Source organism: Xiphias gladius, chromosome 19, assembly GCF_016859285.1.
Source record: "Xiphias gladius isolate SHS-SW01 ecotype Sanya breed wild chromosome 19, ASM1685928v1, whole genome shotgun sequence".
NCBI lineage: Eukaryota > Metazoa > Chordata > Actinopteri > Istiophoriformes > Xiphiidae > Xiphias > Xiphias gladius.
The window spans coordinates 21,796,784-21,814,654 of record NC_053418.1 but is presented as its reverse complement, the minus strand read 5'-3'; the positions used below and the strand labels follow the sequence as shown (position 1 = coordinate 21,814,654).

The following is a 17,871-nucleotide window of genomic DNA, read 5'->3' as shown; positions in this document are numbered from 1 at the left end:
TGGTCAAATCCTATATATGAACATCTGTTGGCATGCTGCTGATGGGAGCTGATTTTAATATGCTGCAAATGAAAAGGTCTGACTGCAAAGTCTGGACTAAAGCATGAGCAGCATGAGTAACAAATATGAGCAACAAATGTGTTAAATTGAGACTTGTGGGAAAAATGACTCGTCCTTACATCATTCGTGTAGCCTAGTAAGCAATCAATACATGTGAAGACTGTAGAACATCAATCTTTTGCTTCAGACTAGTTTGAATTTCTGTCCTCCTGCCATAGCTAAAATGGCTGTACATCTGAAATTATTTTTCTCATTCCCATATTGCACTGGTTCTCAGATGGCATTGTGCTTTCCAAATCAGTAATTATAATAAGCTATGTTTGGAGAGACTTAACCTGAATTTTGCTGGTATGCTCTCTCAGTTTGACATCCCACTCTCAAGCTTTTAGTATTATTTTCTGGCCTCAGACTTACAAGATACCTGGCAATTTTTTTTGTGATATATTGGCTAAAGAAATAAATATCACAGCAAAATTTTGAAATAACTGAAAATTACTTAAAGGGGCACTCTTAAATCTAACTCATGAAGATAAGTTTACTTCTTATGTAGAGTTCTACTCAGCCTGTTAAAACAGTTGTATAATGTCTTGTGGTTCTGAATGAACTCTGAAGGGCAAATAACCCTGAAGATTTCATTAGACTTGAGACTTCAAGTTTTTAACAGAAACTCCACGTTAAGACCTCAGGGAGGGATTTTTGAAAGACATGAGCATTTGCTAGACAGAGTCAAACGAAAGATGGGAATTGTAGTGTTTTTGGAGCTTGGCCCATACTAAGGACTAAAAGTCAGGATATCTCAGCTTCTGCTGCATTCATTTTGACCATTCTTTGTGTCTATCTATAACTCTTATCACTTGCTAGTCCCCTTACTTAATTAAAGTGCAATATTAAATTGCTGGAGAGTCTCTTTAATACCTGCCAATAGGCTATAAACATAGACTTAATATTAGCTTTTATCATTCATAATTTTACAGTACTGTATTACATAATAATTATAGCTAACACACCATGTAAACAAATTGAGCAGATATACAGGCCTATAATGAGAGCAATTAAGCGTTTGAGATTAGGACCATTAATACAGCCCTTGCCACATAGCGTAATAATAATAGCCTAATTGGAAAAGAAGCTAGGCTTTAAATTGATCAAACAATTAATTGCATACGCTGTTGCAGTGATTAGCCAATAAAAATGTTAAGTACCTCCACTCATAACGTAATCGAAAACAAACTAGCTAGTCCCCATCGAAAAACTATCCTCGTCATTCGCTTGCTCGCAGTGTTAACTTGGCAGTACAACTGGGCATACAAGCCTCCTAAAAGTACCGTATCTGCCCTTATACTCTATCCCGATGCGAATGTGGCTCAAAAAGTGAGTCTGTGCAGACTAAGCCTTCACGGTGAAAGAAATGACACGTGTATATGCTCTTAAAGCAGACAAAGAGTTAGTGTATGACCAACGGTACCGCGACGTCAGTGTTTCTGGCACTGAGCAGTTGGTCGGTGCCAGCAGCAACGTCACTCCCTGACGGCGGCATCAGAGCAGCACAGTCGGCTATCCACGCAGCAGCGAGTCGCTCGCTCCGGAACCCGGCGGAGGAAGACAGCGCTGGACCGCGGCTCTATGCTTTGGGACCGACTCCCATGGACTGCGACTTTCCGCTTCTGTAGCTCAGGTAAACCCCGAGGACGCTTTACATGGAAAAGCTTCTGTTCATTTCAAAGTGTTTTTTTCTCTTTTTATTTAGTCAACTAGCTACAAGACAGCGTGGGTACCAAACGTTGCGAGTACAATGACTAGCAAGCCTCCCGCACTGTGGCTGTTGTACTGTAGCCATAACTGTGTGTTGCTATGGTACTGCCAGGCAACATCCCACCTGCTGCTGTTGCGACTAAATTCATTCCCCCTATGAACCAAAAAAGAAAGAAAAAAACAATATATGGAAACAAAGCGTACTTTCATATGTGTAAAGTCAGCCATTCATTTGTTATGAATTTGTATAGGCGTGTATTAGTTGTGTTGTTTTGTCCTAGCCACCAGTTTTCATAAGATTTGAATAGATTTAACGCTACAGTTAATTTTCTTGTCACTGAATTGTGGTAGTTTAAAATATAGTAATAACATATACTAGTCGTTGCACTTCCATTACCAACACTCTTGTCCATCCACATTGTGCCTTGCCTGTTGGCTACAGTCAGCAGCTTTGGCAGACAGTGGAAAGGTCGTTGTCTGTTTTTGAATGTTTTTCTAGTCAAGTGCTAATGCGTCTGTGGCTCTAGGTGACAACACAGTCCATTTTCCCTAAAACGTAGCAAATGCCTGTCATAGCCTTTGTAACCGCTCTCTCACTGTTTATTTTTATAATGTCTAAGGTAATACCCAAGACCGCAAAGCTTGAGCGAACACAAGATGGTGATTATCAGCGTGGCATCCCTCAGAAGGACATCACTGGCCATGGACACGAGGAACAGATGTTTGCAGTGAAGGTGCCTAGTACATACAGTAGTTTTCTATTCTGTGGCTCAGAGAGCTGCTCTGGTTAGGCATCAGCGCATGCCAGTGACAGGCCTGTGATACAAAGAAATTCCATTATCCCTCATCTCCTGTCTGCTTTGACAGAGAGGAGGAAATCACCATACCATGCTGTCGTGAGGCCAGGAAGGAGGGAGCATTATGAGTCAGAATGGAGGAGCAAAGAAAACTGTCACTCGTCAAATCCGCCAATAGGCTTGTTGGACAGCACACGCTTATTTTAAGAGCAAGACCAGATCCCTTTTTCGCTGTTCAGCTGGCATCTAAAACTGTTGAACTATGTAGAAACCTGGCTTCCTCTTGCATTCCATAAATAATTGCTGGAACCTTTTACTTTTTCTTAAACTGGTATTTCTGTATACATTCCATGGATTAGAGTTAATGCTTTGAGTGAGTGCAAAGTGCACTGGGGTTCATCCAAGGCAAGCTCTATTCATTGTATTTTAGTTTACACACCTCCTTATCTCAGCTGTCAAGAGGGAGGATTCTTTTCTACAGTAACTCACCCAGAGCAATGGAGATAGCGCTAGGAAAGGAGGGTTGGGAGGAGTGAGAAGAACAGAGAATGGCTGTGAGGGAGTGAGCATGCTTAACCCAGCCACTGAGTGACTCTTGTATCCAAGGACGAAGGTAGCAACGCATCCAAACGCCACTCATCGCCCACGGACTGCTGTGAAGAAATGAGGTGGACACATAGGCACTCGTATAGACTCAACAACCTGCCGGCCTCTCTTCACAGGGCCCCTGGGGTTTGACTCGTCTGTCTGGAGTGCCAGGGCTGATGACTGAGCAGATCATGACCAAAGCTAGAGCGAATCACACAGAACGATACAGTCATTTAGCTTGAATGGGAGTTGCCTTTTTTTTTTTTTTTTAAATCCAAACAAAAACAAAACAAAAGCTTGTTTCTCTTACTTCACCGGTGGCATTGCATCTAAACTGGCCTGCGTCTGTTGTATGTTTTTGGCAGAGGAGCAGACTGGAGAGGTGGTAGTAACAGGTGCTGCGTGCCAAGGTGGATTTGGAGGTGTGGAGGCGAGCCGAATATCATGGGTAAATCAAACAGCAAGCTCAAGCCAGAGGTGGTGGAGGAGTTGACAAGGAAAACCTACTGTGAGTACCTTCAGGTCTTTTTTTTTGGCTTGTCATCAGGAAGGAAATCCTGCACAAACTCTTTTCAGCATTACTGTATACAAATTTAAGAACATTCTGCCCTTGGTAAAAGAACATACAGCATGTGATAGGAATACCTAACATAAATTTTATTTCTGCAGTTTTCAAATCATGTTTCCACCCCCTGTGTTCCATACAGGCTTTACAGTAAATAGTCCTGCCTGTAGGGATGTATTGGAATTCCATACCAGTTTCTCATTATCGACAGAACAGAGCTACAACTAAATGTCAGCGGGGAATAAGCTTCCTGCTTGATTTAAATTTGCATTTAAATGTTGTGTAGCAAATTATAAGGCCTGGAAAAAGTTGTAATCAGCATCTTTAAATCACGCTGAAGGGATTTATGAATGTGGAAATGCTGAGTTTGTATCAGCTATCAAGTTTGGGGTTTTAGAGATTAAAATGTGGTTTTATACGCTCTTTATATGTAAATATTTTATAACATTATACACACACAGATAGCTTGATAAAATATAAAGAAACTACATTAATGCATTCATTGCCTTACATGCCATAATTATTAGTGGAATTCCTGCATAGTGACTCACAGAAATGGTGGGATCACAGGAGGGAATTACCCAAACCTGAGGCCTGGCCACAACATTGCATGTACATGGACAACTTATCAGGGAACTGCAGATTGACAGCTTTCACTTTTCTCACCTTGCTAGAGCTATCTTGTATGTTGATGATCTCCTGCTGAACAAAAAATGACCTCCCCCAGATTTCAATCAAATTTGAGCAGATATCACATTTGTAATTACCACAACAATATCTGCTCGGAAGAGACTATATTCATCATTTGTGAGTTATTTCTGGAGCATAGCATTATTATTATTATTTGAACAGCAGTGTGCAGGTGTGGGTGGGAGTTGACATCCATTGGCTGCTTAATGACAGTGTTATTTGTGTTGTGGGTCTCTCTACAGCAGAACCAAGAAAGGCTGTTGTGGCAGGAAATTGCTGTGGAGGAAGATAGGGCTTCGTGCTGGGCTGGGCTGCTTGCTGCTGTCCTTTACTCACTCCCTCTCTCTCTGTCTTTCTCTCTCTGTCTTTCTCTCGCTTTCTCTCTTACCCTTTCACCCTGTCTCTCTCGCTTATCCCCTAATTGCCCTCTTTGAGCAGGGAATGGAATAGTATAATTAGGATCTTATCTGGTTAGCATCGCTGAGAGGGGCACCAAGCTTTCTCTCCCAGCGTGATCACTCTCCCCTGTTCTGTTGTTGCTTGACTTGAGACTCTATCATTTCTGCTTTCCTTCATCCTGTTGGTTCTTTCTCTTGCTCTCCAGTGAAAAGCTTTGTCTGCCATTTTAGTCAACGCTTTCCTTTGGTTCTTGACAGATTTGGGACTTAGAAAATTTCTCTGAGCCTATGTGTCTATGTGTCTTTTTCTTTTTTGTTTCAGTGGTAGGGTGTTTTTTTCCCTGCATATAATGCCCTGTGTTTTGACCAGCAATCAACAAGGTCAGGCCAGAAATAAGTCCTGTTTAATTCAAAAGATTATCTATTGATGTCTGTCTTCTGCTTTGTTGTAGGCATCTTCTAAAGAAAATTCTATGACCGTGTAATTTAAATAGAACACTTTCATGGCCAAAGACAACATTAGGCCATGCAAAGGCTCTAGCCAGTGTTTTTCCTCTTCTTAGTGAAAGCTGTGGGAAATGGTTGCAGCCCCACCTTTACATTAGGGAGCTTAATTCAACCCAGAACTGCTCCTCTTAATGTCTTTTCTGGCATCACATGGAAAGACCAGCAGTCCTATTAAAATGTCTGCAGAATGTAGGCTAGGGCCATATAATAACATGATGATTTTGTAAGTTGTCAAAGCTATGAAGAGGCTCGTTGTGACAGACTGCAAGCTGGATGCGTTCTAGCAGACCCTGCAGGGACAACCAGTTGAGTGGGCCCTACACTCTCCTGCAGTTGGCTGATTGCATTATTGCCCATTGCCACTGACCGAGTTATGTAATAAATTTTATTAAATCAGAGCCATGGTAAATTGCCTCAATTTTTGACTACATTGACTTTTGAGGCCAATTTAATGGTAGCTTGGCTTGGCTGACATTATTGAGATTGACCCTGACATTTATTGCCCAGAAAAGGGTCACATGATGGGTTTCTTGGTGAAAAGGTGAGCAGAACAAATTGAGGCTGAGATGTATGTGGGTGAAGGCTACCTGAACTGGCCTCTTTATCGATAGCCTCTGTGTAATGCTGCTACAGCTCTGCAATAGTCTCATTATGGACTACTTTTTGTAAATCCCATGCTAAAGTGTTCACTAAAATCCTTTTTACCCTTGTCATAACAATATTTTTTGTCATCTGACCAGTCTCCCACAATGTGAGGATGTTGGTTAATCTTATGGAAAGTGAATTTCTAAGCCTGAAACTAATTGTTTACTTTGTTTCCCTGATTGTATACCTTTGTAGTAACCATGACTATGAGTTGCTCAAGGTTAACCATTACAGTAGAGGAAATTATCGATTAACTGGCTCCTTGTTGTATTTATAAGCCTCTTGCTTTGCCTCAGGCCTAACACAAGTGGTAGTAGATGGCATCTACCCTCAGACTTACAGCTACATGAATTTTAAAAGTCTCTCGCAAGGAACAGCCTGGTTAAACTAATGCTATTGATTTTTGGCCCTTCTTTTCATTAGTAGCCAAGGGCCGAAAATCTTCATCAGGGGCCCAGAGACTGAAAATTGCTTAGCTTACTTGAGAGAAAGTAAAGAGACAAGGGAAAGCCATCAGGGATTGGTTGATTAGACACTGGTAGATAATAGTGCTTGTCTGAGCATGATAACACATCCCGCCTCCTAAACTGTTCTCTTTCTTAAATCTGCGGCTGACCTTCAATCCCTCAGCCTTATTTGTCTTTTTGTGGCTCCCTGGGGTTTGCTCCCACTTCTCCTCTACTGTGCTGGCCAGGAGAATGATTATTCATCTCCTCAGACAGTATTCTAGAATTGATGAAATTTATACACAACTAAACATGGCCGGTTTCCAATAACTGCATGTTGATGCTGTTGAATATTTTTGGTCAGGTCAGAAGATATGCACAAGAAAGGATTGGGCCAGGATGATTAAGGATGCTTACTACCTGGCTCCTGTGTTGTATCTAACAACAAGCTACTTTTTTCTAGGACAACCAAAATTTTTCTCTAAACTAATATAACTCTTTATTTCTCTTACAGTTACAGAGAAAGAGGTACAGCAGTGGTAAGTGTGTGCATTCATTTTTAATGAGAATTTCCATTCCTGATGTGAGGCTAGTCAGTTATTTGCAATTGTGCATTTACTAGCAGAGCTCAGAGGAATCATGGGGTCTCATCTTGACCCACTTGCAAAAGCCACATTTATATATTCTGCCCAGGATTTGGTTTCTTGATTCCACAGGTAGTGTTTTTACAGTTGGTTTGGTAGTTGATTTGAAGCCATCTCCCTCACACCTCCCTGAAGACAGATGTGTTCTGAAAATAGAATGACTTTGAAGCCTTACGGATACGAAGTGACTTTGGAGGCTGATAACACTGATACAAGCATTTCCATGATGCATTCCTCAACAACCTTATTGCTCTATTTGCAAAAAGGGATGTCTGATAACAGAAGAATGGTGGGGGTGCAAGGTTGTTACACTCTCAGACACTTAATGACTACATGGCCAAGGAGCCTCCGCAAGGTTGCTGATTAGTAATCCTCCTTTCAGATTCTGTACCTATTAGTCAGTGTGACCTGCACAAGCATCATCTTGTAGAGGTCAAGCCGTTGTCTCTTCCAAGCCTGTACTCACATATATCAAAATGAAGCATATTTATGAAACAGAGATCTTAGGTCAGGACAAGTCACATTGGTGTGGTGAGAGTGATCATTACTGTTAAGGTGTGATTTTCTGAATGTTTTTCTGAAGGCACAATTTGATAGCCGCTGGCAAACGGATTAGAGACAATGCATCTTCATTACAGAGATGATTCAAGCATGAGCATTGTCATCACTTTTGTTTGCTGCATGCTGCTGTTGGGCTATTGTTTCTTTGGAAATGAAAAACAAAGAACAGTGTATGTCAGAAGAATGAGCACTGTAATAAAGTGATCACTCTTCCTTGTTCACACTTCAGTTCTTCTGCTCTGGTTTTGTATTTCACAACCTAATTCTGCATGCATGAAAAGAGCTGTGCCTCAATAGCTAGTCGATGTTCATGTGCCCTGTTAGGGAGTTTACAGGGGGAAGGAGCCAGGGCACATTCACAGCCACACAGCAGTAGAAGCAGCAGCATTACATATCACTGGGCATTGGCAGGTCCAGAGCCTCCAAGCTGGCCTGTCTCTGGGGCAGCATGAGTGCACTGGGGCGGAATACAACCCCCCCACCCCCACACACACACACACGCGCGCACACACATACCAACCCCACTTAAACCTCCACCCCTCGGCGGTGCAGCCAGCTAGCTCACCAACACTCTCCCTGTCTTTCACAGGAAAGCTTGCATGAGTCCTCACTTGAAGATCAGCAGCAATCAACACGGCTGAGTGTGAGGGATGAGAGGGAATTTTACCAGGGGAAATGCCAGATGGCGTGTAATTAGAGCAAAGGCACAGACACAGAAAAATTAGAAGGGTTAGATAAATGCCCATGTTGTGCATTAAATTTGTTCCTCTTTCTAATTCTCTTCTAAGGGAACATCATTAGTATGCCTGAGGCTCACCTGAAATCAATAACAAAATGCCATAGCGTAGTCATGTTCTTGCCATCTAGGCAGGTGCAAGAGACACATCCTGCACAACTCTTTAGCGAGCGACCATGGTAGATTCCAAGGAGAAGGAGCCAGTGCCAGTAATAAATACTTTATCTTCATGCTGGCTCCCCATTGGGGTCTAATGCACAATGTCATGTCTGCTATGTCCCGCAAGTACAGTGCGAAGTTGCATTACTATGCTACTTCAAGTACAGTCTGACCGTGTATGTGTCTTAGCACCAGTGTCACCAAGTCAGACATCTTGTGCATGATGTGTTTTTAGCAAATGAAGGTGATTCTGATTATGATTGATGAATAGCTGACACCGGGCAAACGTATAAACTGGTCATTTGCTTAATGTATCCGCTTTACCAATGTAAGTGTGTTTACTGCTTATGTAACTGCACTGGTCATATGTTAAATGTAGTAGTCAGCCTTATATGGGCAGTCCATGCCTTGTAAAGCAAATTCACGTGACTATCGACTGGCTGAAGAGGGAAAATATTATTTCAACAACAGTCATTTAGGCAAGCCTTTGATAAATCAAACCTCAAAGTGCATATTTAAGATTTTCATATTTAAGAAGTCTGATCGATTCAGAATTTTTGAGGTTGATATTTGAGAGTTTACAATTTATTTATATTTATAGTATATTTCCTATAACGTAACCAAAATGTTTTGATAAGAATCCCTAAAGATAAGATATTAAAGATATTGAGGGGACATTTTACAGCTGAAAGTTGTGAAAAACGTAACACTGAGAGCAAATATAACAGTTATTTTTAAAATTCACTGGAAATGAAATTACTGTTAATAACTATAACAGCAAACATACAACAAAAATGTACTAAATTTGCAATAAAAAGTTGTATATAAATATATATATATATATATATGCAACCTTTAAAACATAAACTATGCTGAATTATAATGAACATCAAATGAAATACAGTAGTGTATGACGTGGGCAAGCTTTTACGATGGATGTGAAATTTCCAGATGGAGCCGTCTGAAATCTGATGAATTGCTTCAAGTGATGTCAGTTGAGTCAGTGTCACTTGGGTCTGGCGACTACCAGTTGGAAAATGAATAAAATATGGGGGCATGGAGTTAGAAAGAAGTGGGCTCACCAGACCTCTTTAACCCACTCCTAATCTCTTTTTGAGGAAGGCGGTTTGAGGCTAAATCAGGGGTTATTAGCAAAACACACCCGATCCTTCAACAAAGCTGTTGGTGGTTGAGTTGCATTGTCGGTAATGTAGGTGCCAGGTTTTGACAAAGAAGAAGAATGCATTAAATCAAAAAAAGGATATTGTGAGTCCTACAATTTTTAGAGGAATGCAATGCTAATCTGATGGAATATTATTTTAGTTAACTACTCAATCATTTTCACATGTCATGTCCCTAAGGTGCTCTTAAAATTTTAACAGCTGATCACAAGAAAAGAAACCTTCAACAGGCACTCTTAGGCAAGGAACAAAGGGGTACTAAAGGGATATAGTATTGCACTCCCATTATATTTGAATGACTCATAAGAAACAGATATAAAAAAGTGGTCAAAATCAAAGCAGAAGAGGCCAAGATATCCTTTTAACCTTTTAGCCCCTACATTTCCCATAATGCATCTCAAGAGTGCCTTTTAATAGACTGCCCCTGCCTTCTAAATAACCACTTCTTTCAAACTCCATAACTCCAGTTAGAACGCAGGTTAATTTTTCAGATTTGTTAAAGCTTCTTCAGAGCCTTATTACCAAATAGTAGTTTAAAATTCAGCCTCACAGGGTCTTCATCAGGCTGTCTGGACCACATTATTTACGTGGTCTGTGATGTTAATTCAACTATATGGATTAATTTATCCTCCTGTCAATGTAAACAGGGCTACTGGAAAGCTTTTTGTCACCATTATTTATATGAACTCAAATGAAAAACTCTTTTCTGTACTGTAATTTCTGCCCCACATACACTCTGATATCAATATATCTCTAAGAAGCAGATATATAAACATTGGAATACAAATTTAATTTAGTTTGTTTGTCCATCCATCCATTAGCTATACCGCTTATCACTTGAGGGTTGCAGGGACCTCACTGGCAATTAAATTACTATTAACAACTATCTAAAACAGCACACATACAACAAAGATATATGAATTTAAATTGGAGTACCAAGTTAATTTAGTTTGTTTGTGATAAACTAAAATTTTCTGATATTTGACACACCTGAAATTACAGAATAGGAACAAAATAGACACTTCTTGTAAGATGCTTAGCTATCAAATAAAAGTAATTATAGTGCATGTTGAGATTTTTTCATTTCATTACATATTTTTGTTCACTGTGGCTGCACCTGTGACACCAAGAATTTGTGTCCCCTTCCAAAAGCAAATCAAACTGTGGGAATTTGAGTAAAAATACACTGTATAGATATATTCAGTTCAGGTTTTAGCATTAAACATTTCCTAGCGTGTAAATGGTTTATACCTAAACATGTACTTTATGTACAGTACACATATGAGCTCTAGAGTATGTTACACTATCATTCAGCACTTTATATTCATTGGTTTCCAGATATAATATTCCATAGTCACACATTAAAAATGACTAAAGAATTCAGGTGAAATGGGTCATTTTTGGATTATGATACGCATTGTGTGTTGTGCACTTTGAATACCAATTAAGTTGCATTTTGCATTATAGAGAGCTAGGCTTTCATTTTCCTGCATATCTCCAGATAATTCAAATGTGAGAATTACATGCTTCTGCTCTCTGCTCTCTTCTGACTTTTCGGTGAACTTTTTCCCTGCTGCTCCTCAAAGCGTCTCTCCATCTCTCTGACTCTATGAAGCTGGCTTCATTATCTCCCAGCAAGATTAAAAGTAAAGAGTTTAACAGGAGTGAGGAGCCAGAGTGTCAGTCGACAAGATCTTTCCTGACCTTTATTCTTCATCAGAACACTCTCTCTGTGGCCTTAATTACAGCCTTGCGTTATTTTGAACAGAATAACTGAATCAGAGACGAGCATGCAGCACTCCCCTTGTTTGAGCTTGTGTGCTGTTTGCTGTTGATCAAGAGCAAAAGCTTTTTGCAATGCTTTTTATAACTAGAGAGGGTTATTATTTCCCTGCTATTTCCTCTTTACCCTACTTTTCATCTGGCATCTATTTTTGTAAAGGCTAACCTCCCTTCTGTGCTTTCTGACCCATAACAGTCTAGTTATACTATGAGGCTGCTGCATTTCTTTATGAAGATATACAAGGAAACTACCTACCTTTGAGTGGCTGTGCTTGAAATTGATTATGAAATGCTTCTATATTTAGCCTAATATAGATGTTAAGACACTCTCTAGATACGTCATTTCCTGGGGCAAGAGGAAGCTCTAAGCATTCGCTATCAGCTACACATATTATCAACAGAGGACTAGAGAGTAATTTGATTAGAGTTAACCACTTTGGGCTTGCTATTGGATTAAGGCGATTTTCTTATCTGTGAATGAGACAAATAGCTTTGCACTTTACCTTTTTGATTTAGAAGTGGGATATGGCTTCAGTCGATCATCACTGTTGTCCAGTCTTGTCTTGATTAGGTATTCTCATTACATTATAAATGATATGTTAACTCTTTAAATAATCTCTATCTCTGCTTTATGTTTCAGGTACAAAGGCTTCATTAAAGATTGTCCAAGTGGTCAGCTTGATGCTGTGGGCTTTCAGAAGATATATAAGCAGTTCTTTCCGTTCGGAGATCCCACAAAGTTTGCCTCCTTTGTCTTCAATGTTTTTGATGAAAATAAGGTTTGTATTCAGATTTATATGTTCTGTTGTCCAATTACAGGGCAGAACAAATATCTAGCTACCTTTGTTACTTCAGAATGACAGAGAAATAGTTTCGGACTGGCTGTTCGTCTGGGGTTGCTTCAAGATGAGGGAAGTTATGTTAAAAGTGACAGTGTTTGAGGGTAGAGCTAATCTAAGGGTCTTTATTCAGGTCAAGTCAGTTTGTGAGAACAGCAGTTCCTTACGTCTGGCCAGCCAGAGGTTGCACTGAATAAAAGGGCAACACTGTGTAGAAATCCACTGTTATTATTCCAGGGCCCTTTTTACTTTTTTATGAGAACCGCGGGCTCTCAGGTTTGTATACGAAAGGTCATTTATTCAAACCCTTTTTGAATGAAGGCTGTTTTTTTAGACGTTGAAATTTTAGTCAAAATATAAAGTATTAAGGATGTTACTTACAGTGGGATATTCAATGTTCAGTCTACTCAATGTACTCTGCAAATTATTTTATGTATATTGTGTAATGATTGCCCTATTTCTGTTCTTTGTGTTTTTTGTTTTTTTTAAACACTTCAATGTTAGTACAAATAGAATTCTGATATACTGGATTTTTACTGGAGGACCTTGATAACAAAACACTACAAGCAACTTTTGAAATCATTCTGAACATTATCAGTCAATATTATAGTCAATATATAATATGAATTTTTACTTTTTATTTATTTATTCTTTGAATGAAACTTTTGTCCTTGTTATGTAGAGACATCTTCTAAGGATTTGAGGAAAGGATGATAAAGCAAGTTTTAACAGGGCCAAACTATGATAATCTAAAATCATCTGAAGTAATCCACCTCATTGCAGTTGTACAAGAGTATTCAGTTTGTGTTTAGGAAGACAAACTGTGGATGAACAGCTCGTGGGATGTTGTTGAGCCCCTGGAGTTTTATTGACTTCAGTTAAGAGGCTGTGTGTCAGGAAGATCAGAAAACCCCTGTGTCTGATGTTTATCTATGACCTTCATTAGCGTTACGCACCCCATAGTTAGAGAATGCATTGATCTTAACAGTTTTTATGACTTATGTAATCAGCAATGCATGACTTCAGCATTGTCTGGCTGGTCAGATGTCTGGTAGAGATAAAGTTAGCCGACCCCAAGGCCATGAAACAAGAGCTGAGGCTGGACTCATAGTGGTTACAGGTAGGCAGCTGTTGTGGCAGAATGTGATGCAACTCAATTCTTGAGTGGCTCATGAGAATATGAATTGACCAAAGCCTGAAGGTTCCACTACTAGCCAATTTATATGCACCGCTTGTTGTCCACAAGTTGTTGTTTTTTTAAATTTGAATGTGGATAGCATTTTTTTAAAATACAGCGCCGTAGTTTGATTTGAGTAAGTCTCATGCAGATGATTGGGGCTGGAGGTCATAACTTGATGAGTTGGTCTGAATCATTGCCGTTTGAGCCACTTTGAGCTTTCATCTTATATTTGGTGACTATCAATGTTAGCAGGCATTTCTCTCCGCTGCACAAAGTGTGGCCTAACAGAAAAACACTGGATATCACAGTTTTGGGAGGTTAATTGGAAATTTTGAGCTTCAGTGGTAAGATTCAGTCCATGGGAGTCTAACAAAGCTGAGAGGAAGCATGTGTCACATTGGAATATTTTCTACCTTGTCAGACGTATTTATCTGCCAAGCCCGTTCATGATGTGGAATCCTTGGAAAAATGTGAAACATCTTCATCCCAAACATACAGTGGTTATATGTTTAGCTGCTGTAACTTTTAGACTTTGAGCCAGTGGCATCCATCTTACTAATGACCAGAGGTGACATATTTCTGCCTCAGGAGAGAGCCAGGTGCAGGGCAAAAAATAGCAGCTGACTTGGAGCAAACGTCTGTCCCCGTTCTCAGCAGAACACAGCAAGGACATCATGAAAGAACAGCAATGAGTTTGTGAAAGTACAGCTAAAGTAAGTGTGAAGTAAAATGCTCATCTTGTCTCTGGGCCATTTCCTCTCTCTCTTTCTTTCCCTTTTGTCACTCTGTAGGATGGACGCATCGAGTTCTCTGAGTTCATCCAGGCCTTGTCAGTGACTTCTCGGGGTACTCTAGATGAGAAGTTGAGATGTAAGATGATGCACCCTCCTCCCCTACTTTTTGACATTTTAATATCAGGACTTAGAATTAACTACCATGTATAGAGGACTGGTAGGTTACTAAAAAACAGCAAATAAAAGATTATTAGAAAGATACAGCAGACCTCTGCAAGCTGGGGGTCAGAACCAAGCCTTTTCTTGAAAATAGAACACCCTAGAAAAATTTCCTTAGCTGTAACCGTAACTTTTAAATCTATAACAAAGTATGATGATTATTTATATCCAGAGTTACCACTGTAGGCACTTGAACTGGGAATCCACCATGAAAGGCTGCTGTCTATCTCTACTCAGTTTTCATCATTTCCAAAGACATGAAACACTATGTGCTTTGTGATCTATGAAAATATATATTTTACTGTAATCTTTTGTTCTACGTTTTGAGGTGGCAGTTGCTTTCTGATCTCAGTATGAGTTCACCTACAAGAAATAGTTATGAATCTGTTCCTTGTTGCAGTAAAACCCATACATTTTAACATCTTTCCTCCACAGGGGCTTTTAAATTATATGACCTTGATAATGATGGCTACATTACTCGTGATGAGATGCTGAACATCGTAGATGCCATATATCAGATGGTGGTAAGTTTTATGAAACTACTTAAATTTAAACCTGTATTTTTTTTAATTGTGCAAAGTGTAATGATTTGATATCCTAGGGGAACACCGTGGAGCTGCCAGAGGAAGAAAACACACCAGAAAAGCGAGTGGACCGTATTTTCGCAATGATGGACAAGGTCAGAAGTTTAATGTTGAAATAAAAAGTTAAAAGACTGAATTGATAAAGACAACGATAATGCACTAGTTGCTGTACCATTTCATGTTACTTTCTAACGTTGCACATCAAACTTTGCCTAACACAGATACAAGTGCAGTAATGATTATTAGTTTACTATCAAGAGGACTGAATCTGCCTTTCTTGCCACCCTCAGGGCTTTGACATGGACACTGCTAAGTATAGAGCTGTTAGCTGTAGCCATCACAGCATCACTAACACTGCCTGCAGTCTATTAACATCGTACATAGTGTCCTCCACCACTAGTCCCCTGTGCTATGCCCACTTCCTCAGCCCCAAGACTCATCTTTAGTGAAAGATGGGACGCAGCCCACATGGGTGTGTTTGTCAGTCCACTACAGCCAAGATCAGCCCGTTCGTCTAGCTTTGCAGCACAGCAGCACTTAGGGATTAGTATTGGTAGAGAGTGGCTACCATCCAAGTGCACTGAACCAAAGATCAGTCCAACAGCGTTGACCAGAAGTAGCATGATTTAACTTGAGAGCCTCTTTTGCCCTCTTCTGGTCACTCTGTGTTAAAGCATTAACAGGCTCCATTTTCATTTTGTCTCATATTCTTCCTTCAGAATGCAGATGGGAAGCTGACTCTGCAGGAGTTTCAGGAGGGCTCAAAGGCAGACCCCTCTATTGTTCAGGCATTGTCACTCTATGATGGACTTGTGTAGGCATGTAAGGTGAGTGGGGTATTAATGAGCTAGTACCAGCATACTTCTGTGCTTGGGTGATTTTCAATCCCAGGTCATACTTCAACTCCAAGATAATACTGTGTAATTCTTATTTTATCCGAGCAAAAAATAAAAGAAAGGATATTCAGTCAGTGGGCTGAAACCAAAATGAAGAATCCACTTTCTGCTCTCAGTTTGTTCCTATGAATTATTCAAATGGCCCACTTGTTTGCTGGCAGTCAAATAGTCTTGCAGTGCTCAGTGAAGAGCGAGACAGCCCTCTCCACTCACTGCCTATTGTAATGCACCAGCCAATGCCAATTGTTGCTGACATCCTGCTCAGTGTTTTGTCAACTGTGAAGTGAGCTTGTGAAGACATATTTTGGTAATGCAGTAGCTCTGTTCAGCGGTTATCTTGCATGCTCTGAACACACCCAGGTATCGTGACACCACTCAATATCTTCTATTCAAATTGTAATCACTCTTACAACTTCTCAGATGGATCCAACTCAGCCTCCTCCTGCGCGTTACACGCCAATCCAGCACCATCACACCTGTAACAGGAGGAAGCCACATTTAACTTGCTCACCCAGAAGTGGGCTGCAAACTTTTGTCGCGCGGTCATGCGGCATCTGTGTCAAGTAGCTGTTCGTCTACATTTCCACTAAGGATTGCCTCCTCTGATGTGATGGATAATTCAAATATGTCAGCAAAACCCTCAGTCATTTATCTGTGCTTCTACAGCTATGTGGCACTGCGTACACCCTTGAGTGTTGTGGACTGTGTACGAGCATTTCAGCAAGCGCATTGTTGTGGTTCCCCCACGGACAGTCCAAGGAACTGAATTCCCTCGGAGATGTTAGTGTGCGTCTTGTTCACATACTGCAAAACGGGATACAAGAGATCCGCTCATAGGAACTGTGCCGCTGCCTCTTCACCACATGGAGAGACTCTAAACCTGGGAAGATCTGGAAAAATGTATTACAAGGCGGTAACATGAACACTAGCTTAAAGTTACAGAGCAGTATAGTTTATATTGTATAATGTAAATATAATGGTAATTTATTTTCTGCTTTGCTGAGTTTATGGGAATTTCCTCATAAATATGGAATGATGTTTTATTTTTATCAAAAGTGTTGAAATGTATTGCACTGTATTTTTCATCATCGTGGGATTTTTTTTCTCACATTCCCAAGTTTCCTTTTCCTGAGAGAACAGGGTTTTTATTTGAAGAAGGTGTTGAAGAAGTGGGGGTTTTTCTATGGATTATTTTACCATGTTTACAGTCTGTGCATCCTGTTGTGTTTTCACTTCCCGGTTGGCAGGAGCGTCTAGTGTCTGCAGCGTTGCACAGCCACATCCTGAATGACATGACAGGAGCAACCCAGCCAATTCTCTCAGCTTACATCTGAATTGAGGCTCATTATTTCTTTTGAGAGCATCATATCCCACCCTCAGCACACACAAAGCCCTGGTCATTGAGAGGCTCAAACAGACATCAATTCTGCTTGTAAAGCTTTTACGAGCTCTGTGGTTGCAATTGTCCACTTTGTATTTGTCCTGTGTGAGGCCAGAGCATGTGATGATGCCTTTTTTCATTGTTGGGTCATTTTAGTTAGAGCATTAAGATGTTTTATCAGCTTCACTGATTTTATGCCTTATGCAAATGATAATTTACTAAATGATAAATGTCATTTACCTGTTGATTAACAGTATAAGAGCACAGAATAAAATGCATTTAAGTGGCTAACTTTTACTGTTACTGTATTCTTAGTCTGGAATGGATAGAAAAATGTGTTTAATTTTGTATTGTATTTTTTTGGATAATTTAAGGAGCTGCTTTGTCGAATGACTGTTGCTCAAATGGTGGTTTGTAAGATGTTAAACTTCCTTAGTGATAATCACTTCTTAAGAAAATTGTCCAAAATTGCACACTTCTTATTGCATGGTATTTAAAATTTCAAGCACTATCAATCCAATATCGCA

General features: G+C 40.0%; 1 protein-coding gene across 4 annotated transcripts; it reads left to right on the top strand.

Annotated features, from left to right (window-relative positions):
* The first annotated feature begins 1,609 nt into the window (after nt 1-1,609).
* Nucleotides 1,610-17,842, top strand: ncs1b (neuronal calcium sensor 1b). Of its 4 annotated transcripts, none has more exons than XM_040156400.1 (11): nt 1,610-1,735; nt 2,433-2,546; nt 2,680-3,222; nt 3,332-3,705; nt 6,963-6,987; nt 12,152-12,290; nt 14,322-14,400; nt 14,919-15,007; nt 15,085-15,162; nt 15,787-15,894; nt 16,384-17,842. In XM_040156400.1, the coding sequence occupies exons 4-10, from the start codon at nt 3,642-3,644 to the stop codon at nt 15,883-15,885; spliced, it is 573 nt and encodes a 190-aa protein (XP_040012334.1). In that variant the 5' UTR covers nt 1,610-1,735; nt 2,433-2,546; nt 2,680-3,222; nt 3,332-3,641; the 3' UTR covers nt 15,886-15,894; nt 16,384-17,842. The 4 variants fall into 4 exon arrangements, with proteins under 4 accessions (XP_040012334.1, XP_040012331.1, XP_040012333.1 ...); XM_040156397.1 differs by having other exon boundaries at nt 2,680-3,277; nt 3,563-3,705; XM_040156399.1 differs by lacking the exon at nt 2,680-3,222 and having other exon boundaries at nt 3,563-3,705.
* Nucleotides 17,843-17,871: the final 29 nt, after the last annotated feature.